Genomic DNA, 23,374 nt, shown 5'->3' on the forward strand with positions numbered 1-23,374 from the left:
ATGTTTATTGAAGCCTTATTCACAACAGCCAAGATATGAAAGCAACGTAAGTGTCCATTATGAATAAATGGATAAAGATGATACACATTGAATATTATTCAACCTTTAGAAAAAGAAAGAAATTCTGCCCTTTGTGACAATGAGGATGAACTGGGAGAAAATTATGCCTAAGTGGAATAGGCCATGTAGAGAAACACAAATACTGTACTGCATGATCTTACTTATACATGGAATCTAAAAAAGTCAAACTCACAGATGTAGAGAGTAGAAGAATGGTGCCTACCAGAGGCTGGGGATTTGGAGGTAGTGATTATTTAGATGGGGAAAGGGAAGATGTTGATCAAAGGGCACAAAGTTTCAGTTAACACAGAAGAAATAAGTCTGTGATCTATTGCACAGCATGGTGACTATAATTAAGAATAATGTTTTATATATTTCAAAATTGCTAAAAGAGATTTTAAATGTTCTTACATAAAGAAATGCTAAGGGCCGGGCTCGGTGGCTCAAGCCTGTAATCCCAGCACTTTGGGAGGCCGAGACGGGTGGATCACTTAGGTCAGGAGATCGAGACCATCCTGGTTAACACGGTGAAACCCCCGCCTCTACTAAAAATACAAAAACCAGCGTCATGTATGTGGCGGACTGTAGTCCCAGCTACCTCGGGAGGCTGAGGCGGAGAATGGCGCGAACCCGGAGGCATGGAGCTTGCAGTGAGCCGAGATCAGGCCACTGCACTCCAGCCTGGGAGACACAGCAAGACCACCTCAAAAAAAAAAAAAAAAAAAAAAAGAAATGCTAAGTATCTGAGGTAGAAAATATGTCACTTTGATGTAATTATTCTACAATGTGCATATATGTTCATATATATTATTACATCACACCTCCTGAGTATATACAATTATTTGTCAATTACAATAAATTAAGAAAAATACAGTAAGCAAAAACCCCTCTTCCACTTTCCCTCAGTACTTTACAAATCATTTCCCATTACATTCTTATGAAGTGCTAGTTTAGTAATTAGCAAGCCTCTGTACCACTTCACCCCTATTTTAAGTCACCCTTTCCATCTCTTTTCTTTTATTAAAATCTAGTCTATCCTTTTACTCCACAGCTTTCTCTTAAGGAAGTTGATATTCTTCCATTCCCTACATACTAGGGGACTGTGATGAAGGGTAGCATTCTCCTGGTTTCTCATTGCCAACTCCAGGTTGGCTTGCTTCCATGGCCTCTAGAAAAACAAATCTCTTAGAAGGCAGTCTCTTCCATCTAGCTCTACCATCCTCTGATCATCCCTGTGGCTTTGATTTACCAGTCCCTCCAACAGCTAGACCTTGTATCATGGTCTTGCCCTTACCCCAAGTCCTATCTGCCACAGTTCCAGGAGATGCAATATGAATGTAGACAATACATACACAGAGATTTAAAAAAACAAAAAAAAACCTTCCCCCTTTCACCCTATCTGACTAATTGAATTGCTCACTTCCTGGATCTTGCCATAACCTTTAGAACTTACTACTCTTCTAAAACCTTGAGCTCTGATATTTCCCTCCAGGACCTCCTCTCCTTCCCTCTTTCACATTCCTTCACCCTACCCTCATGGCTCTTAGACACCTTTAAGCCCTCCAGTCCCTTGATCCTCCACCCCCTTGATCCTCCACCTTCATCCATCATCCAGGTCCTTCATGGCTTCATTGTTCCCCACAGGGGCTGGATTTCTTTGATTGATAAGATAAACTCATACCTCCCCAACATCCTCAATTCCTTGAGGTCCTATCTGATCAGACAAGATTGAGGGGCTGTCAGAAAAAAATTATACACCCTTGCAGATTGGTACCATTTCTAATTCATGGTCCCTATTTCTCATATGGTCAAATCTTTGTCATCTTTTCTCAAACTCATTATGCAACCCTTATCTCTTATTTTATTGAGAAAATGATACCATCAAGAGTGGTCTTCCTTAGGTTCACAGCATCTATTCTTACATTATCTAGAGGCCCCATTCTTACCTCCTTTCTTCCAGCCCCATGTCTCCATTCTAATAGAGGACTATGATTTCTGTCAGAGCTTCTGATCCCATTCCTCTGGGATCTTGTGCCATTAGCTATATCTTTCTTAGTGTCTTCCATGTGAACTTCTTTTCACCTGCTGACAAACATGCTCAAAACTCTCTCACTAGTAAAAGAAAAAAAAATACCCCATTGATTACCTATCCTCTGCTGTTCATCTCCCAGTATCTCCTCCCTCTTCATCCAGACTTTATGAAGGACAGGTTTGTTGTTTATTTTCCTCATCCACAGGCTGCTCACCCTCTCTCCAATTTGCCAGAGTTTCGTTCTTGAGGCAATAGTCCATGTGAGTTTTGTATTGGATATTTGAAAAAAAAAAGTCCAGGGTAAAATAAGGGTGAGAGCTCTGTGTGTGAAGAAGTATTTAAAAGCTATTTGGGTTTTGAATTATATTAAAAGTCAGAAAATTTAAAAACAAGTCTTCCTTAAGCATTTCTGTTCAACTTACAAATCTTGTTATCCTGTTTACAAGTTGAGTACAATGAGAAATATCACCTTCACTTTTTTATTGATTACTGTATTAGCTATTTTTGGATTAACATTTCTATATTGAACAGAATAATTTTCCTCAGTACTTTAATTATATTCAATTAAATATTTTAAATAGTTTTTCAAAAATTTGACTTTAATTTTTAAGCATTTCAAATATCTGACAGGGCAAATTTATAATACCTATAAACAAAATGTTTCCAAGAACTCAGATAATGCTTGAAATAAAATTATTTATACTCAGGAAATATAACAAATCAAAGTATCTTATATAATCTGATAATATACAGAAACTTTGTCAAATTATTTTTGCCTTTTGGCTTAAAATCATACTTAAAATCAATTGCACATTCAACTGGACTTATGAGGATAACCTCTGAAATTCTATGTATTTTATATACTGTATAAAGTTTTAAATAAGAAACAGAGTTTTTCTTTAAATTTAGCACAAATGTATTAATGCTACGTTGGCTTTATTTCAACATTTCTATATTTAATTCAAAACCATCCTATGGTGGAAAAGCACTTACCTAGAGTGAGCATAAAATTTATTTTCTAAACTGGGACATATTTGAGAGGGAAAAGGGAAACACAAAAAATAATTAAAACTTGTTAATTGATCTTCAATAGGTATAAACCAGGACTATCCCAGCCAAACCAGGCTGATGGTCACTCCTTCCTGATCCAAGTGTAGGGAATCATTTATAATTTGGATGAGCAGAGCTTTGTGGTCAAGTGTTTATGCTCACACTATGGCTATATAGGTCAGAGATGTGAGCGAGACCAGATACAGGTCCTGAGAGTGATCTGCTTCCTCAGTGATTCCATCTGTGTTGCAAGGGGACCTCTGAGGTTTTTTATAACTGTTGCATCAACCAGGGACCTCAAGTTTATACCATCGAAGTGATTTTGTGATTCTTTCTCACTTTCTTTATTGCCTGATTTGGGTAGATACAAGTCACCACCACCAACATCATGGGTTGCTTTTAATGTTTCCAAGAGGTCACAACTCTAAAGTCATTTTAATGGCATCTCATTGGCTTTGGCATTTCCTTCATACTATTTTTCTGGCTCTGAAACAAATGCTTGTTTTCGCTCAGGATAAAGGTCACTAACTACTTCCTAATAATCAAATCTAATCAAATTTATTTTTCTTAATATTAATGGACCACATGATTAATTATCTAAATGCCTGTCTCCTACACTTCAATTTCCTTCATATCCAACTTCCCCGCCAGCAACACACACACACACCCCTCACCTTTCTAATTTCTTAGTTCATCCCTTAAGGCTCACTTTCTCCAGGAAAACTCTAAAAGGTGCCCAGCTCTGTGTTTTCACAGTATCTAACCTCACCCTTATCACATTGTTTTATAATATTTGACTTCTCTTTCTGACTCCTCTCACCAGATCAGGAGTTTATTAAGGGCTCAGAGAGTATATAGATCATACATCTTTCTCTCTTAGCACTAAGTTTAAGGACCAGCACATGACAGTGTAGAGAAACTTTCCCGTTGGAGAAAAGGCATAAAAATTTCACACGGAGCCTTCAGAATGAAGACCCAAAGATGCAGGGAAAATTTTCCATTTTTACGATTAGCTTTGTTAACCCAAAATATCTGAGACAGGTCTCAGTCAATTTCAAAAGATTATTTTGCCCAAGGTTAAGGATGCGCCAGTGACACAGCCTCAGGTCCATGATCAGCCTTCCACTGCATACACAATTTAGTCTGGTTCAATGAATTTGCATTTTTACATAAACAATAGGGCAGAGGAAGCAATCAGATATGCAGTTGTCTCAGGTGAGCCTCAGAGGGATGACTTTGAGTTCTGTCTGTCTTTCGTCCACAACGAATTTCCTTGGGCAAACCGTGAGGGAGGTATGTAGCTTCTTATATTTGTAGCTATCTTATCCAGGAATAAAATGGGAAGCAGGTTTTCCTAACATAGTTCCTGGCTTGGCTTTTCCCTTGGCTTACTCATTTTTTCCCTTGGCTAAATGATTTGTACTTCTTTCACAGGTTCAACAAAGTATGGACAGCCACGTAGAAATATGATTGGACAAAAAGGGGATGACATACTGCTAACAGACTGAGTAGGGAAACCCAGCAAAGCTGTCTGTCTAGATTCTTCTTGGCCTCTCTGTGTAGCATTCCTTCCTTATGGGTGTGGGGCAGGTCTCTCTCTGGAATGGGGGTCTTATAACCCACAGTCAAACAAGATAGGTCAGATAATTTCTTCATGGCCATATTTGCATATTTTTTGGTTCTTATCTTTTACACAGAAAGGCAGAGGGAAGGTTAGAGAAATATGTTTAAGTTTTATGGCTGGCTTTAGGGAAAAAGTCTTCTGGTTTCTATTATCCACCTTGGGGAAGAAGGATTCTAGTTTCTATGGTAGCATCAGGGGGAGAATGGGAGTGAAAGACAGGCAGGAGAAGGTCAGAGAAAAACTCTTGCTTCTGAGGCTGCTTCTGAGGCCTTCATTTTTGGGGTGTTATTTTCTGAATCTCAACACTGGAAAAAATAATAATTAATCAAGAGTTCAGACTTTGCAATTAGGACAGATTCAGGGCTGAATCTCAATTACTTTAGTTACATAAATTTGAGAAGACTTCTTAAATGCTCTGAGCCTCATGTTCCTCATGCAATGATAGTGATAATAAAACCTACACTTGTCCTTTCTCAAACATCACATCTGACTTAGAATTTTATCATCTCAGTTTAAGGCTTAATAGTGTAAAATTCATAAACCCCTGGGTGAGGTAACATTTTAAGCTGATTTTGGCAACTTAACAGGTTTGACAGGTTGGATTGGCATTTTGATGGGCTAGAGAGAGGGAAGTCCTGAAGATTCCAAACAGACAAGGAAGCTTTGGGGAGAGGCAAATAAGCAGAAAAGATGAAGTTATAGCAATTCAACTTATCTCTCTCCCCTCCTCTGTAAAATGGAAATTATAATAGCAACCACATTAATAGCTGTGAGGATTAAATGAAGAATATGTGGCTCTTAATAAGTATTAGCTGTTTTGTTGTTGCTATTGAAGATGCTGGGAAGACAAACATGACTTTGTTCCCGATTTGTTTTTAGGATTGTATGTACAGACGGCATATGGATTTGGCAGAGAAGAAAAGCAACGCTCTTAGATTTATTTCCTACATTTTAATGTTTTTCACTGTATACAGGTGTGCCTTAAGTTTTTAAAGTGGAATAAAGAGCAGTGGGTCACATAAGAGCTCATTATATGGGTCTCTCATCATAGCTTAGATCCTGACATGCTAAGGAGAGATTATGTTGCATCTGTGATATTAAAATACATCTGGGTATCTATTACTTTTTGGCCCTTTTCTATAAAAGGCACAGAAACTGAGAATCATATCTCTTTAGAGCAAGATTGAACATACTCTGTCTTTCACTGAGGGAGGTACAGGGTTCAGGGCTTAATCTTGCACTTTGCTTATCCTTAATAGAAATAATAAAACCTACCTTATAGGATGTGAAGATCCTGGGATTCCAGGGTAGATGGCCATTCTGTTGATCTGAATATGCTTTTAATGTGCAGAATTAATCTAAGAAAAGTGAAAAACTGGTAAGATTTTACTTCAAAAAATCCAAATTATATGCAACTGAAGTCATCTTCAGTAGAGTTTCAGAAATGATAGGGGAGATACAATTTGAAGTGAACTTTGAAAACAAGACAAGGTGACTTGCAATGAAGGCTATTTCTAGGGTAAAAGGGACTTCAAATAGAAGGAATGAATAAAGAAAACTGAAGGAGAACTTGATTCTATTGCAACAAGAAACATATGGGAAATTCCAACTATCTGGAGCAAACCAACTTTAAAGCAGACTGTCAAAACTGACCCTGCTTATCTCATTTTAAAGCATGGGGTTCTTTCCTCAACCAAAAACACAGATGCCAGGTTACACTTTATAATTTCCACTTTCATTAAAGGTCATTATAAGGACTTGCCACCTAAAATGTGACGTAAATATTTTTTGAGAAAGCTACTATATCACTTGTAATTCCCTCTATAAAGTACCTGCAATAAATGCATTTTTAAAATCAGATTTCAGTAATATTTTCTTCACCTGTGACATACTACTTATTTTGTTTATCATTATGATAATGGGAGAATGGAACACTTTTCTTTGTTTTTTGTTCTTATTTCCTTAAAATTTTAGAGTAATAGTCACGTACTAACCTATAAGAAATTTAGAAAGGTTCAATTAGTTAGGCTTTCTATGACAAAAATATCTAAGTCTCTAGTTACTAAAATGTTAATGTTTATGTGGCATCATGGTCTATACTGTAGAATCAGAGTAAAGACACATAGCTATATTTTTTAGATCAAGAATTTGTTCAGTTATTTACAATCAAGAGTGTTAAGAGAACTTGGATTGCAGACAAAATTATATTCTGCAATTATATTCAATTTTTTTCAGAATGTTACCTTAGGACTGGCCTGGTACATACTTGCACATCTTTTGCTTCTTATCTTAATAAACACTAGCCACTATTTTCTTTTCAGTACATTTTTTTTTTCCTTCTTGGGTGGGGTAAAGAGAAGTTGATTATTCTGATAATTGCCTGTGGAGAAGCTTCTCTGGACACAATTTTATTAAGGGCATTGAGTCTCTTTGGGGTTTTTTTCTTCCCAATGACCACACTGTGCACAATGGTGATGTTGTGAATTTTGAACCTGAATTTATACCAGTTCAGACATCTTTGGCTTCTCACGCTGACATAGGCTTGCCCGGCTGAGAATTTGAAGATGCAATAATTTTTAAAATGTCTTACCATCATTATTACAATTAGTTTACTTATTGTTCCCCCAGATATTTTTTCAACAATGTTCTGCTAAATCTAGAGTGGCTGCTTGCTAATAGAATTTTAGTTTTTTCACTAAGCTGCCAGGATGGGACTCTAATCCATTGTCAAAAGTAGTGGCCAAAATGTCCCTACTCATTGTGGCTGTGATACAGGTGTATTGTAAAAAGATCTGATTAACACATAATTGGGGATCTCTAAGTACACTTCCATGTTATTTAGAATTTTTATTTTGGCCCAAATATCTATAAGGTAGTGGGGAGCTATGTGAGTTTCTTAGGCCATGGAAACTTGCCAGCTTTAATACCTCCAGATGAGGATGGGTTACCAGCCAGCTTGGGCCCATTTTGTAGTACCCATCCAGGACAGACACAATGGCCAGGCGCAGAAATATAACAATTCAGTGGGAAAGCTGATGCAGTTGGTTGAGGTGATACATTTCATGCATTTGTATGAATACTTCCTCTTGAATATTTGATGATTCTGGAATGGTTTGGAGAAGACTTCAAAAATAACATGTTTAGTAAAAGGGAACTGTAGGACACTGAAGAACCATTGCTCAAGACCCAGTATAGTCAGCTACTGGTGATAACCATTTCAGTACTTTGTTGGCTAGGACCTAGAAGCTGGGAAGACATTTATGAGAGATTATCAAAAAGGGGAGAAGCTGTTGAAACCTTCATACTGTTTCATAATCAGAATTATTGTAAGATGACCTAGTTCTTTATAATTATCTTCAGAAAAGCAAGGGTACAGGTTAACAGAGGGGGATTTATAGGATAAGAACAGAAGGGCAGGGCAAAATCTATGCTCCTAGACAGACCGACTCTCCTTGTCTTGTTGACATAGTAATCAAAAAGGGAGACCACTGAAAATGTTTGCGTATTGAAAATTAATGAAAATTTTGTCTTCCTTTTTAGGACTTGTTAAGAAAAAACATGACCCAAAACTTGGAAATAAGGCAAAAATATTACCGCCTACCTTTTCAAAGATACTGCACTAAAGAAAGCACTGTCTCACAAGCCTGTCCAAGGGTTATCCAAGTCTGGGTAGCAAGGGGTCATGTGATTCAGGCACTACCCTGAGCAGAAAACAATGGCCCAAGACCTCAGCCAAACCCAGCTCTCCACCTGTTTTTGTACAACTTTGAACTGAGAATGCTTTTTTACAATCTTAAGTGGTTGGAAAAATATCAAAAGTAGAATAATATTTTGTCACATGTAAGTGTATATGAAACTCAAACTTTAGAAGAATTTCCTCTTCACAGACATCACATCTTCAAGAGCAAATGCTTGAGCCCTTACCTGCAAGTTATAGTAGAAAAGTCCAGAAGTCCAGCCTGGTCCTCTCCAAGTTTCCAACTCCTATGCCTAGGGGTATTTTAAGCTTACAAGCTCTAACTTGGTTACAGCGTCTAACTTTTAGCAGAGAGGCAGTGCTGAGTAGAAACTGGACTTGCTAATCATATTAAGTCACTTAAATTGGCTAGAACCCCCTACTTAGGTAGCAGCCATAAAGCCCAGGGCATCCTTGTGTCCTCAATGGTTCACTTCTGAGTGGTGGGCTTCCTGCCCCTCAATAGAGCAATCAGCAGAAAGGCCCCTAGAAAGCTACATTGTCTTCATCCACCAAGGACTCCCTGTCTCCTGTTTCTCAAAGGAGCATCCGAATTCTACTTTCATTCCTCTTTTACCATTGCATTTTATAACTTAAAATAAATAGATGATTGTAACAGAATAAAGAAAACTTTACATTGTGAGAAAATTTAGACCTAAAGCATATAGTAATAAGAGGACGAAAGTCTATACTGTTTAAGTAAACAGGTTCTATGAGGCTAACATCACACAGTGGTATTTTGAATTAAATTGTACTTGTGTTTCGTTTCCGTGTTTTGCTGCTGTAAGAGGAAAGCATCCCCTTTCTCGGCCCGCCTCCCACCTCCAGGCTAATTTGCAGCATTTCTACATCTCAGAGTCCACCCTTAAGATCCTTGTCAACCATTGTTTTGTTGCAGAACGCTTAATCCATCAAGGAAGGTTAAATTGGATTATCCCAGTAGGGAAGGGATGGGGGCTTTGAGCATGAGGGATTATCCCTGTAAAGGGTTGGTGGTGGTGGTGGTGTGTGTGTGTGTGTGTGTGTGTGTGTGTGTCCTGCTAGTGTTGAATGATGGAGACCTTAGTCTGGATTCTGAATCCAGGTGTACTGGATACCGCTCCGGCGTAGAAAGGGTTAAAGATGCCCCCAGTCGGGTAGAGCAGACTGGGAGTTGCGCACAGTCTCAAACGCCTTAAAGCCGCTCCTCACATTGAAGATAAGTAAATCATAGTTCGTAAATCAGAAAGATTATCCAGTAGTACGTTACTCTGTTTATTTCCCTTTCGTCATCCCTGAGTCTTGGGTCAAGTCCATCCCAGCTGTGTCCTCCAGGAATCAAGGGAAATACGCAAACCCCCGGTGGGTTCGCAGCCGTAGGAAGTGCAAACCACGCCCCCGCCACGGCAGCCGCCCCGCGTTAACTGCCTGAGAGAATCTCTGGCCGGCCAGTTCCGTCCTTGGTGAGGATTTTCCCTTGCGCGAGAACTTGTGGAACGCCGCCGGGCCAGATTTTGCTGCTGAGGCCTCTGACGCCACAAATATCGGGCCAAGCAGGGAGTGCTGCTGTTCCTTACAGGGTTTTTGTGAATGTTAAGTAAGCCAATTAAAGTCCAAAACACGCAGTCTGGAACAATACAGCGCTCGATAAATTGTCTCCATTATTATCATTATCCGTTAGTTACAACTGGGGATAAAAAAAAAAAAAACCGACAAAAACCCGGAGAACCGGAAAGGTCTGCAAAAGGGGCGGAACGCGGGAACTTCGATTTGGGGAAGGGGTGGCGGGGGAGATCCCACTCAAGCAGCCAATCCAGCTGTCCCGGGGAGGAAGAGGAGGAGTCAAGGCCCGCCCCGGGTCTCCGCACTGCTCAGTCCCGCTCTGTGAGGTTGGCACGGTTGCAGCTCTTCGGTCCCTTTGGTTCTCTTAGTCCCGAGCGCTCGCCCACTGCAGCTTCCTTTCCCGTGCAGATATGGCCTCTGGCACCACCACCACCGCCGTGAAGGTGAGATGAGCCCTCCCAGCCGCAGCGGTTCGCCCTGCCGGGTGCCTTCTCGCCCCCTCTTCGGCGTACCGCGCCTCCCGGGGCCATACGCCCGGCCCGCGCGCCCCTGCCGCGGCGGGGAGGGACTGGGGCTGGGCACTCGGGACTCACTTGCCGCTCGAGGAGAGGGTACGCTTGCGAATGATCCCCTCCCCGATACACACACACATACACATACACACACACACCACCTTTTGGCTCATCTGCACCCGCTGCCCGTAGGGCGTAGGCACCCCTTTAGAGAGAGGTGTCGTGGATGGGAGAGGCTGCGCCCAGGCCGCCACCATTCCTGAGCACCACTGTTCTCCCGAGAAAGACACCCGGCTAGAGCCAGCAGGTGTCCGGGCGCCTGCAGCTTCTGTGACCATCTCCTAGTGCCTTGCGGGACTCCAGCTTCCGCTCTCTGACTCTGCTTGCTGCCTGTGGCCCACGTGGGAGAACTGCTTACTTGCTCTTTTGCATGCTTCCGGCTTCTTCCTCCGAACGTAGGCCTCCGTGCTGAAGTTTTCCCCAGCAGCGCAATGCTGTAGGGGTTCTGAGACTTTCTTCGAAAAGTACAGGCGTCCCTTTTTAGGGCTGCACCGTTTGGAGGCGTCTGGCTTCAAACTGCTTTGTTTTGCAGCCTTGCAAGTTAGAGTTCAATTTCCTTGTGCCCTAGGCCCTGAGAGGTCTCGATACAAGGAATCATTGTGCGGTGGGAAGCTTTGTGCTGGAGAGGGCACAAGTTCTGAGAGTAGCAGCTGGCTTCCCTGGGGTTTTAAATACTTCTCTCCTGGTTAGTATTCCGAGAGAGAATTACAGCACATAAAGAAAAATTGATGCTAAAACTTAAGACCTCTTCTAGGGAGTTTATTACTGGCTAAGAACGCAGTTAACTTGTTTGATTTTTAGAAATTTTTGACCTATGGGATAGGAAGGTCTGCGATCTTCTCCAGAGCATCTCGATACCCTACACTCGACTGCAGTTTTCCCGGGAGAAGGCGAATCTCTGCGGTCAGTGTGTAATCAGCCAGATTAGTTTATTAAGCCCTTGCAGGTTTAAATGAGCCACTTAGAATGGGAGGAATGGTGAAGGGTGTTGCATCCAGACTTACATATGAAACTTATTTTGTCATTTTGAGAAGAATCTTGCATCCAGCAACTATAGAAGGCCTCGCCCCTGCCTTCATGGTTTGGCGGAAACAAGGCAGAAATGGTTTTCATGAAACTCGTGTGAAGTATGTGACTACTCTTGGGTGCTCATCTATAAACTGAGAATTTTACTGCCGAATTTGCTAGAACTAAATTGTCTATGTTGCACATGGTTGAAGCTTATTAAGTGGTAGTGCTTATAAGTGGGGGAACTGAGATTAATTTTGAATGACCTTTTCCCCAACAATTATTAAGTTATTGTGTTAGGTATCATTAGGCCACAACATTTCACCTTACCCTTGCAGGAATACACTTCGAATGCCATTAAAAATAGAGAGATGGTGTTTGAAACAGTCTTACTTCAATCTGATTAGCATTCTCCCTGCCACACGGTTTCCCTTCAAATTAATGCAGTGCATTTAAGTGCAGAATGGGCAGTGTGATTCTCAAAGACCTGATGTAAATATTGAATAATGTGTATTTTTGATCTTGGCAAGCTTCTGGATATAAAATTAAGAGATACATATGGTGCTAGGACTGCCTGCTGATTTCTCTTTCAGTTTAGAACAGATGACAGCTTTGCTGTTGAGATTCCATGATGCCAGCACCATATTCCCCAGACTTCTAAGGCAACATTCTGTACAGAAAATGTGAGGTGCCAGTGTCCAGAGCAAAATAGGTTAAAAAAAACCACATCCTATTCCCAAATTATAGAATAATGGGACTGGAAAATGTTCCTTCAAGACCATCCGTATAACCACACAAATCCCTTTTGCAGGTGTAAAGTTGAGACCCAGAAAGGTCAGCTAAGGTGTCCAGAATTACACAGCTGGACCTAGATAAGGACACAATTGGGCCTAGAGCCTGGCATTCCACCAACTAGATGTGAGGCATTTCTGAAATCTGAAGTGTGTTCTCTTTGCCCTGTTTTCTTGTGACTTAATGCACAATTAAAATGAGCACTTGATAGAATGTCCATCTTGAAGAGGGAGGCAGAGTGCGAGCAGAAAGCAGGCTGTCTCCAGTGCCCGCTGGACACCACCCAGATAGAGGTGTAGGAGGCACATGTGTGTCTGAGCCCCATTGGTGTCGCTGGCAGGTCCTTTGAGAGGTGGCTGGATTTAAATACAGTAACGTGTAACACATTCAGTCCAGTTCTAGGTACTCCTTTAATGTCAGCCCAAGTACCTCTCTTTTTAAAATAGAGATATGAACAGGGAATGGATCTTAAATTCATTCTCAATTTAAGAGGTGCAGTTAACTCATGCAAGTGAAAGATTCCACTGAGTTTCGGATTGACAGTATAATAGTTGGCGAATCTTTCAAATCTAGCCATCTACTGGTGGAATCCTATTGAAAAATATTTATTGAATACCTGCCAGACACTGGGGATGCATCTTTGAGTAAGCAAGGCCTTATTTTCTTCAAGTTTATATTCTAGTCAGGGCGGAAAACCAACTGACATGAAAGTGAAACAGCAATAAGATTCCATTGGGTGAGGAGTGTCGGAAAAGACTCCTAGGGAGGTGGATTTTAAGCTGTGCAGTAGTCTGCCTCCAAAATCTGTATGTTGAAACCTAATCGCCAATGTGATGGTATTAGAAGATGGGGCCTTTGGGCATGATTGGGTCATAAAGATGGAGCCCTCATGAATGGAATCAGTGCCCTAGAGAGCTGCCTTATTCCCTCCACTAAGTGAGAGGACACCATCTATGAGCCAAAACGTGGGCCTTCCCCAGACACTGAATCTGCTGTGACCTTAGACTTGCTAAGCCTCCAGACTGTGAGAAATTTCTGCTGTTTATAAGCCACGCAGTCCTAAGATACCTTGTTATAGCAGCCTGAATGGACTTAAACAAGCTGATAGTGAAAATAAGGATAAAGATCCAAGTGAAGACCTGAGGAGAGAGATGGGGGTAGGAGAGCAAAAACCAAGGTGTCGCAGCAGTGAGCTCAGTGTAGTGAGAATGGAAATTACGGATGCACAGTGAGAATTGGGTGGATGCAGCTCATAAGGCCATCCTTATAGACCACAATCAAGAATTTTGATTTTAAATGTTTTGGAAACTGTTGAAGAGCAGCAGGTGGCATTTGATTTACATTTTAAAATGGTTACCCTGGCTGTTGTGTACAGAATAGCCAGTGGGCAGGGGAAGAGCTAAGAGATCAGGCCAGAAGTCTTGGTGTTGGTGCTGAAGTCTAGGGTGGGAGCCATGGAGATGGTGAGGAATAATGAGATTGGGGATAGAATTTGCAGGTAAGATGTGGGGAGTGCGGGAAGAAGAACAGGATGATTTCTGCTTTTGACCTGGAAAAGCAAAAAGATGGTGGTACTGGTGGGTCATTTCAAAGTGGGCGATAAGGGGCCATGAGTGACTCCTTGGAGCCAAGGAGGGTGAGTGTAGGATTCCTTCCTCCCAGATACTGCTGGTTAGGGGGCCAGAGGCTGAGATGCTGAGGGGCCTCTTTGCTGTTGGAGCAGAGTGGGTGGCAGGTTGAGGGAAGGAGAAAACCACCTGGAGTGAGAGTAATTGAAACAGGCTTTTTTGTGGTTCACTGCAGTGAGAGGTGGTCCAGGCAGGGAGTAAGGCTATTACTTGGGGGGTAGCCATGGAGAGAGGCAGCAGGAGCCAGAGGCTATGGGATTAACACCGCTATTGTCTGAGAGGACCTCAGGGAGACATTGTCCTCCAGCATCAGCCAAGGGCAGGTAGTATTCCTGAGAGAGGGCCAAACTAGTCTTTGGCACCCAAATAGAGGGCATTCTGGAGGGCTCTAGCAGTGTACCATGACTCCCCTGGGCAGCCTCCCAGCTTTCACTCTGGGAGATTAAAAATAAGACTTGGCCAGGCGCAGCGGCTCATGCGTGTAATCCCAACACTTTGGGAGGCCCAGATGGGCAGATCACCTGAGCTCAGAAGTTCAGGACCAGCCTGGGCAACATGATGAAACCCCATCTCTACAAAAAATACAAAAATTAACTCGGCATGGTGCTGCACGCCTGTAATCCCAGCTACTCAGGCGGCCAAGGTGGGCGAATCCCTTAAACCCAGAAGGCAGAGGTTGCCGTGAGCAGAGATTGCGCCATTGCACTCCAGCCTGGGCGACAGGAGTAAGATCCTGCCTCAAAATAATAATGATAATAATAATAATAACAACAACTTGTTAATCATGGTTGCTGTGACAAGGAGGGGATATGGTCCCATTGTGGGTTGGTAGTGAGCTATAAACATAATGATATTAATGGAGATGGACAAGTCATGGTTTGTAGACTGTGGAACATGGGCCTTTACACTCTCCGCTTGGCTGTCTCGAGTGTGGCCTACAAGGGCCTTCAGCCTGAAAGTCCTAGTGTGGCCATCTGAAACTGAGGACAACCCGTAGGCCCCAGTTGAAAATCAGATGACCAACGAGCCTCCATTTTTTTGCCTAGGGACACAAGGGCATTTTGGGCAGGACAATTACTTCTTTTGTAGGACTGTCCCAAGCATTGCCGGACATGGAGTACAACCCTTAACCCCCTCCGCAGAAATGCCATTAGCACTCCCCGTAGTCATGACAACAGCCAGAAATAGCCCTGTTTCCAGACACCCCCAGGAGAGCTGTTTGACATTTAGTTGAGGACCCTAAGGCAAAATCACAAAAAGACTACCTGCCGAAGAGAGGTAGGAGCAGCCAGGTTTTGTACTGCTCAGCGGAATAAAAGGAGGAAATAAGGGCTTTTTTTGTTGCTTTGAGGAAGTTTATTTTGATTTTTTATTTTTGCCAGGAGTGGTAGGGCATACAGAAACAGTGACTGATATTAATACATTATTTCCCTTTATTCTCTTGATAATTGTATGGATTAAGTAAAAATCTTACCTCTATAGGTGCAGTTGAGGAAGCAGTTAAGGAAAATGTTTGTATGCAGTGGATCCTGGATCCTTACCTGTGGTTGTTGTCATGGCATTCCAGTCTGTGCCTCGAAAGCATCTAAAGCAGTGGTTCTCAAAGTGTGTCATGCATTCATATCACCTGGTCATTTGCTAGAAATGCAAGTTCATAGGCCCCACCCTAGTCCCAGTGAATCAGAAACTCTGGGGCTGGGGCCCAGCAATCTAGGTTTTGACAAGCCTTAGAATATTCAGATGTCCACTGAAGTTTGACAGCCACTGACCTAGAGAGCTTTGGAAAGGGTGACCATCTGCATTTTTAACAAGCTCTTCCCTTAGTGTAATAGTTTCATGTTGCTGCTCTAACAATTTTCACAAATGGAGTGGCTTAAGACAACGCAAATGAGGCCGGGCGCGGTGGCTCATGCCTGTAATCATGGCGGTTTGGGAGGCTGAGGTGGGTAGGTCGCTTGAGCTAGGTAGCAGCCATGGCAGAGGTTGCAGGCAGCCATCATGTTCTTGGCATCAAACATCTGCCAGGTGGGCTCATGCACCATCAGGGCCTGGTACTGCTGGTTGTCCTGGCTGGTCAGCAGGGCGAAACCAAACATGAAGTGCAAGTTGGGGAATAGGACCATGTTCACGGCCAGCTTCTGCAAGTCAGCATTGAGTTGGCCAGGGAAGTGCAGACAGATGGTGACCCCACTCATGGTTGCAGACACCAGGTGGTTCAAGTCACTGTAGGTAGGTGTGGGCAGCTTTAGGGTTCTGAAGCAGATGTCATAGAGAGCTTTATTACCAATGCAGAAAGTCTAGTTTTGAGAAGTTTGGTTTGATGGTCAGTCAGTGGAAAAGTGTGGCATGAGCCACTAGCTTTTAAAATCTTTCAAGGACCTTGATTGACTCCATATTTCAGAACTCTATCTTGTGTAATAAAGAAGTCCTGGCTGGGCAGAAATTCCATCTCAGGTCTTGAACACATTTCTTACACAGTCTAGAATTAACTGAACTGGGGACTGACGCTTCCGGCCCAGGAGGCCTGGCAGGGTCTTGTCATTGTTTCCTGAGCGTGGATGAAGTCATTGAGAGTTTTCCTCCCCTCTGAGACGATTCACTCAGATACCTGGAGTCACTGTTTCTGTGCTTGTTCTGTGACCTTCGTCATGAACTTGATCTCTCTGAGCATGTTGCCTCATAACATGGAGACCAAAAAAACTTTTCTAATAAGGTGTAATGTTATGAAGGACTCCAGGGGATATTGGGAGAGGGCAGATCATAGTGGTTAAGCTTGAAAGACCTGGATTTCTATCCCAGCTTTGCTCCTTATGATTTGCTCTTGGATGTTTTTAGTTTTTATGCTTCTCTTTCTTCGTTTGTTAAATGGGTAGCCTTCTATAGGGCCCATCTTATGGTCGTGATGATGAAATAAGGTAAGACCACTGAAGCACTTAGCACAGTGCCTATAACATGTAAGTCCACAGACACAGTTACTTTATTACTAAGGCAGTACTGAGTTGACACAAACTTAGAGACTCAAGGGAATGTGGATAGCATTGGGCCATCAGTGCTTGGGTACTTCATCCCAGTTGTACTTTGCTGTGGAGCCAGCAGGTGGCGATATTGGCCACATCTTGGCCCTGCTGGCCTCCATCTTAGAGGTCCAGTTTCCTGGGATGGCGTGACTCAGTTGCTACGCTTGTCCCTGTATCCCTCGCACAATGTAGGTTTCCATAAACAACTGGACCTAGTTAAGTGAATGGATGGGCTTGCCAGCAGATCATTCCAGAGCAGTAGCCACTCTTGCTTTCATGTCCAGGGCTACTACACGTTCCTTGCTGAGGGCTGAGTTGCCAGCTACCTAGTGCAGAGTCATTATGCAGTCAGGTGGTGCAGACTGAAGCTTGGGGCTGCTGAGAGTGAGCTCAGGGGCTCTGAATTTCAGCAGGATACCTGGTTAGCATTTCTCAACAACTGCTACAATGCTGGGCAAGTTCACGTAAACTCAGAGGGTGGCTCCAAACAAAGCCCAACTTGATTTGTGTATTTGATCCCGAGCATCCAGTGTTGAATCCAGAATCTGAGATGCCATGGCTCAGGGAACACCCAGAGACAGCCAGGTCAAAGTAGTGATAAGTTAAAATCTAGTAACTGAATCCCAGGGAGTTGGCCGAGAGTAATTTCAGAGTCAGCAGTTCATATCTGTGTCCCAGGTGAGGATGGGAGCTGGATGGTTTCTTAGCTTCCTCATGACCTGTGGTGCTTCAGAGGTCCATGGAATGAAGGATAAGTTGGAGAAGCCAGGCTAAGGAAGGGTTGGGATTTCCTAAAACAGTATGAATTTTTGTTATTTTCTATTGAAGTGCCGTTATTTAAATTTATTGACTTAAGTGAACACTTCTGTTGATTTGAAAGCTATTATACTGGTTACCCTTTAACAATAATGTTAAGTTCATTGACATAAAGTACGTTAACCTGTTGTGGTTTTAATAATATACCTCCACAAGATGGCGCCAACATCAAAACCTGGCTTTGCCACTTATGGAAATTGTGGTGGACAGTCACAAATTATGTAACCATGTCACGGGAAACAGGCAGAGTTCTTCAGTAAAAACTTCACTAAATTGTCCTTATTTTCTTGTTTGTTTTTTGTTGTTGTTGCTTTTGTTTTTTTGTTGTTTTTTTCAGGAAACTGAGGCAGCAAGGTAACCATTTTTTTACGTGTTGATAGGACTCAACTTGTGTAACCTGACCTGAAAATTATTTAATTCATATGTTCACTGAATTCTTAACTCTGGAATTTTTTCTTGAGGCCTAATTTATTTAGTTACCCAAGTGACAATAGATTTAAAGCTTTTCATTGAAAAACAACAATGCTCAGGTCACTTCGCATTAATTAGGTTTCTATAAAGTTAGCCTGGCACTATTTACTTTGTCCTTTAGGAAGTACCAGCCCAAGGAAATTTCCCTAATGATTTGTTACTTAATTTTTAGTTTTAACAGTTTAGTTAGTATTTATTTATTTTTATAATTGTTCTTGTTTCTGTTTCTTAATCATCAAATTAGATCAACTCTCAGGTTTCTTTAACTCAGACAAGGACTTTCAAGATAATCTCTGAAAAATGCAATACAATTCATGAACTTAAAAAAAACTTATAACTACCTTTTGAATTACTTATGTTTACATAAATGTATTTACTGAGTAGTATACATGAGTATCCTATATGTATATCTACAATATGTAAATACGAATTTGCATACATATATGAATGATTGTTTTCATAAATGTGTATGCGGGTACTTTTCATGCTATTTCAGTCTCCTCTGTCTGCATTCTCTCCTAGCTCTGTGATTCTAATGGCGTGGGAAAGATAATCTCTCATTTCTTTATCAAATAGAACAGTGAGGAGAAATCACTACCAAGTGGAATACCTAATATTTTATATCGCAGCAGTCTTCTGGACATTCTTTACTCTGTAGTCCATTTGACAGAGAAACAAAATTGATTAGAAGGTACTTTCCACTACCATATTTGCCTACTTTTAGGTTTGACTTTCTAACTTGAGTTGGTTAAAGTACCTGTCTGTGCTGACTTGTAATTTAGACAGTCACAAGTAAATGTGATGTAGTCCAAAAAGGTACCCTACATTTTGGTTATTTCTAGAATATAGAAGGCCTTCAAATATTTGTTGGTTTTTATAGAAGGCGTTGAAATATTTGTGGATTGTTGTTCAGTAATTTTCAGATTTCAAAAAAATAGGGCTTGGCAGGAATGGAGAAGAGCATATGAATAAATGAATTTGCTTAGAATTTTATTTCTAATAAAAATTACCAAATACAATAATCTTCTCTGTCTTTTTCTCTCTTAGATTGGAATAATTGGTGGAACAGGCCTGGATGATCCAGAAATTTTAGAAGGAAGAACTGAAAAATATGTGGATACTCCATTTGGCAAGGTTAATATGTCCAATTAGTGGAGACATGTTAGTTTTTTCATTTCTCCTTGCTGGCTTGATTTTTAAATTTAAAAAAAAAAATTGCTTTTGTTTTGGCAGCCCAGGGCTGTCTGCTCACAGCAGAGAGGGCCAGAAGTTCTGCTGTTGGGTTCCGTCAGCTGAGAAGGTATCTGACGGATGCCTCAGACTTTGATGTTTTGAGAAAATGGCTACTGGATATGTACATCACTTCTCAAATTCTGTTGCTAGAAATCGGATACTCATTTCAGACCACAGACTCATTCCAGACTGTACTTTTCAAATCTACATTCAAATCACCTAATATGGGGCCAATAGGTCACACAACACTAATTAGGGGACAGGCCGATGACTAATAGGATGAATTATTATGAAGTGGCATTTGAGTGAAAAGAACTGTTTTGGGGAATGAGAACATACCTCATGTTAGTTGAATGCATAACTGAGCTAGAAATAAAACGTTCCTCCTTTTATAGGAGAGGTTGCTTGTTCTCCAATCCCGTGTCACTTAGCCTATGCCAGGGTGAGGGTGTCTGCATTCTCCTAATTTCATATTACTACGTCCTCTGGTCCTTCTGTAAGATCTCTCTATCTGGCTGTCCCAACCAAACCCTCCTTTTCAGCTAAATTCTTAGGTTGACCTTGCGTGCTCCCAGTCCTGCAGTCATCTTGGTTCATTTTCTTAAACCCCTTGGTTCTAAGGGTCTTTCCAGCCTTTGTTACCTCAAGTCATTTCCAGGATCATCTTAGACCTGGTTAACACAAGCAGACATTTCCAGTGCTGAGTTCTTAGTGTCATGACAGCGACTTCTTATCCTTTCTGCCTTTCACCCACATACCTGTTCTTGAACCTGCCCAATAATCTTGACACATCTAAGTTTGACCAGTCTACCGTCATAGTCCCCTGGGGTACTTGTTACGAATAGATCTGACTAAATGGTACCTACACAGGTACTCATGGTAACCTTGAGTCCTGTGAATCTATGCTTGCAAGAGGGATCAATAAGTGATTGACTAAATGATTATATTGATGATCAGATCTTGCCTCTTCTCTAAGTTGTATCCTCAGACTCTTCAGATTCCATGAGTACTGTTGTGGTTGAATAATTTTAATTTACATACCTGTTTTTAAATCACTGAATTAATTGACATTTTTTCATTGCATGCAGCCATCTGATGCCTTAATTTTGGGGAAGATAAAAAATGTTGATTGCGTCCTTCTTGCAAGGTATGGTATTTTAAGCTTTTTGGATGTTACTACTAAAGGATAATTTAAACTTAAATTCTGGAAAGAGTAAAGATACAGGTATGAGTTTTTATATGTTGACAGAATCAGAACATCTTAGTAACCTTTATTTACAATGTTTCATTTTTGGTTAAGTTATATTGACTTAGGAGATCAAAGATCTCATGCCCTTGCCCCTTAGATTGGGAAAGTAGATCAGATGACTAAAATCAAAGCTCTGGTTTTAGTTCTAAAGGCAAGAAGAAATGTTTTGTTCATTTTTTCCCCTTTCTTATAAAGATAAAGAAAAACAATCCATCATTAATGACCTCTTGCTAGTAGTAGTTACATATCTGTGGAGAGTGGGCTTAGGGCTTCTGAAGTGGGTTACTTGTGTCTGTGCTGTTGTTTCCTTAAGGAGGCTGGTGCTGCTCCGTATTACAGAGGAGGCCAAGTCATTTTTATCCCATTGTTAGAAATTAGTCAAGATATATGTATGAGTTCTCTACTGTTGTGTAACAAATTACTACAAATTTAGCAGCTTAAAAGAGCACACATGATCTCCTGGTTCCTGTCGGTCAGAAGTCTGGCACAGCTTAGCAGGTCCTCTGCTTGCGGTTGCACAAGGCCCCACAAGGCATATTCAAGGGCTGAGTTCCCATCTGGAGCTTGAGGTCCTTGTTCAAGCTCATGTGGTTGTAGGAGAATTCACTTCCTAGAAGTTACAGGCAGAGACCTTTGGCTCCTAGAGGTGGTTCACATTCCGTCGTGTGGCCTGCTCCACAGGCTGTTCATTTGGCAGCAGCTTGCTGCTTGCTATTAGGGTATGGCAAAGGTGCTAGAAGTCACCTCCATGGCTAGGCTGTACCTTGCAAGCATGCAGGAGGCCAGTAGGAGAATCTCACATGCATGCTTGCAAGGTAGAGCCTAATCATGGGAGTGACTTATAGCCCATTTGCCATTTTCTAATGGCCGGATGCAAGTCCCAGGTTCACTGACACTTTATACAGAGCATGACAGTGGGAACCACACTATGCTCTGTCTGCCAGTCTACATTTTTGAAACAGAAGTGGCTTCTCAGAATCCAGGGAACCTAAATTTTAGTTTTAGTTGGTCACTGGAGTGGGTTCTAGGAGACCCCCTGTGTTAGTCTGTGGTCATTGCTAGAGAATCACTTAATCTTTTCTGGACTCTAGGAGAAAACAGTTGGTGGTGTGTTCATCACGGGTTGACGATTTCTTCTGTCCTTCCTTAGGCATGGAAGGCAGCACACCATCATGCCTTCAAAGGTCAACTACCAGGCGAACATCTGGGCTTTGAAGGAAGAGGGCTGTACACATGTCATAGTGACCACAGCCTGTGGCTCCTTGAGGGAGGAGATTCAGCCCGGTGATATTGTCATTATTGATCAATTCATTGACAGGTAAGCAGTCATACAAAATGCTTTAGGCTATTGTAGCTTGTAGCTGGTCATTTCCAGCTCAAATGGACGATGTTTGGGAACCAGCAGGGAAACCAGGAGGGCAGGGCCACAGACTTTCTTGCCATTTTTTTTTTCTTTTTTTTTTTTGGGCGGGGGGACAGAGCCTCATCACCCAGGCTGGAGTGCAATGGCATGAACTCGGCTCACTGCAACCTCCGCCTCCCAGGTTCAAGCTATTCTTCTGTCTTAGCCTCCCGAGTAGCTGGGACTACAGGCGCCTGCCATAATGCCCAGCTAATTTTTGTGTTTTTAGTAGAGATGGAGTTTCACCATATTGGTCAGGCTGGTCTTGAACTCCTGACCTCAGGAAATCACTTACCTCGACCTCCCAAAGTGCAAAGTGCTGGGATTACAGGCGTGAGCCACCGCACCCAGCCTGCTTTAAGCTTTTCATTGTGAGTTTTTGTTTTTGAATTTTAATTGACAAATGATAAATGTATATATGAGGTATAACATTATGTTTTGATACATGTATACATTGTACAATGATTAGCAAAGCTAATTAACATATTACCCCACATATCATCTTTGGTGCTGAGAACATTTGATTTTTACTTTAACAATTTTGAAATACATAATACGTTGTCATTAGTTATAATCACCCTGCAGTATAATCTCAAAAACTTATTCCTCCTGTCTAACTGAAATTTTGTGCTTTGATCAACATCTCCCAAAACCCCAGCCCCTGGTAACCTTTCTACTCTTTACTTCCATGAGTTTGACTTAGTTAGATTCCACATATACGTGAGATCATGCAGTATTTGTCTTTCTGTGAATGGTTTATTTCACTTAACATAATGTCCTGCAGGTTCACCCATGTTGTGGCAATTGACAGAATTGCCTTCTCTTTTAAGGCTAAATGGTATTTCGTTGTATATATAGACCACCTCTTCTTTATCTGTCCATCTGTTGTTGGACATTTATGATGCTTCCATGTCTTGGCTATTGTGAATAATGCTGCAGGGACCATAGAAGGGCTGATGTCTTTCTTGACATAAAATTTGATTTCCTTATACACCCTGAGATGGGATTGTTGGATCATGTGGTAGTTGATGTTTTTAGTTTTTTGGGGAATTTTAGTAATGGCTGTATTTATATTCCTACCAGCAGTATACAAAGGTTCTGTTTTTGTCACATCCTCATCAACACTTACTATGTTTTGTCTT

The 23,374-nt window shown here is 41.6% G+C and overlaps 1 protein-coding gene and 1 long non-coding RNA gene across 8 annotated transcripts in view; one reads left to right on the forward strand and one right to left on the reverse strand.

Moving 5' to 3' along the window:
• Positions 1-777: 777 nt before the first annotated feature.
• On the reverse strand, positions 778-10,288 carry LOC103878293. 2 transcript variants are annotated; one of them, XR_638430.4, is made up of 3 exons: positions 8,691-10,288; positions 6,042-6,124; positions 778-2,172 (listed from the first exon to the last, which is right to left on the reverse strand). It is a non-coding gene; the product is annotated as an uncharacterized LOC103878293 (long non-coding RNA). The 2 variants fall into 2 exon arrangements; XR_002517561.2 differs by having other exon boundaries at positions 778-2,334.
• A 53-nt stretch (positions 10,289-10,341) lies between these two features.
• Positions 10,342-23,374, forward strand: part of MTAP (methylthioadenosine phosphorylase) — a 50,196-nt gene continuing 37,163 nt past the window's right edge. For 4 of the 6 annotated variants that reach the window (XR_002517558.2, XM_017949820.3, XM_017949822.3 and 1 more), the window contains exons 1-4: positions 10,346-10,487; positions 19,396-19,482; positions 20,670-20,728; positions 21,981-22,148. Coding sequence is in view for 4 of the 6 variants with exons in the window: in XM_017949820.3 (XP_017805309.2) it covers positions 10,455-10,487; positions 19,396-19,482; positions 20,670-20,728; positions 21,981-22,148 (347 nt within the window). In the remaining 2 variants the exon portion in view is untranslated. Of the gene's footprint in view, positions 10,488-19,395; positions 19,483-20,669; positions 20,729-21,980; positions 22,149-23,374 lie in introns of all 6 variants that reach the window. The other 2 variants (XR_002517559.2, XM_003911652.5) reach the window with 1 other exon arrangement.

Source organism: Papio anubis, chromosome 13 (genome assembly GCF_008728515.1).
Source record: "Papio anubis isolate 15944 chromosome 13, Panubis1.0, whole genome shotgun sequence".
Lineage (NCBI taxonomy): Eukaryota > Metazoa > Chordata > Mammalia > Primates > Cercopithecidae > Papio > Papio anubis.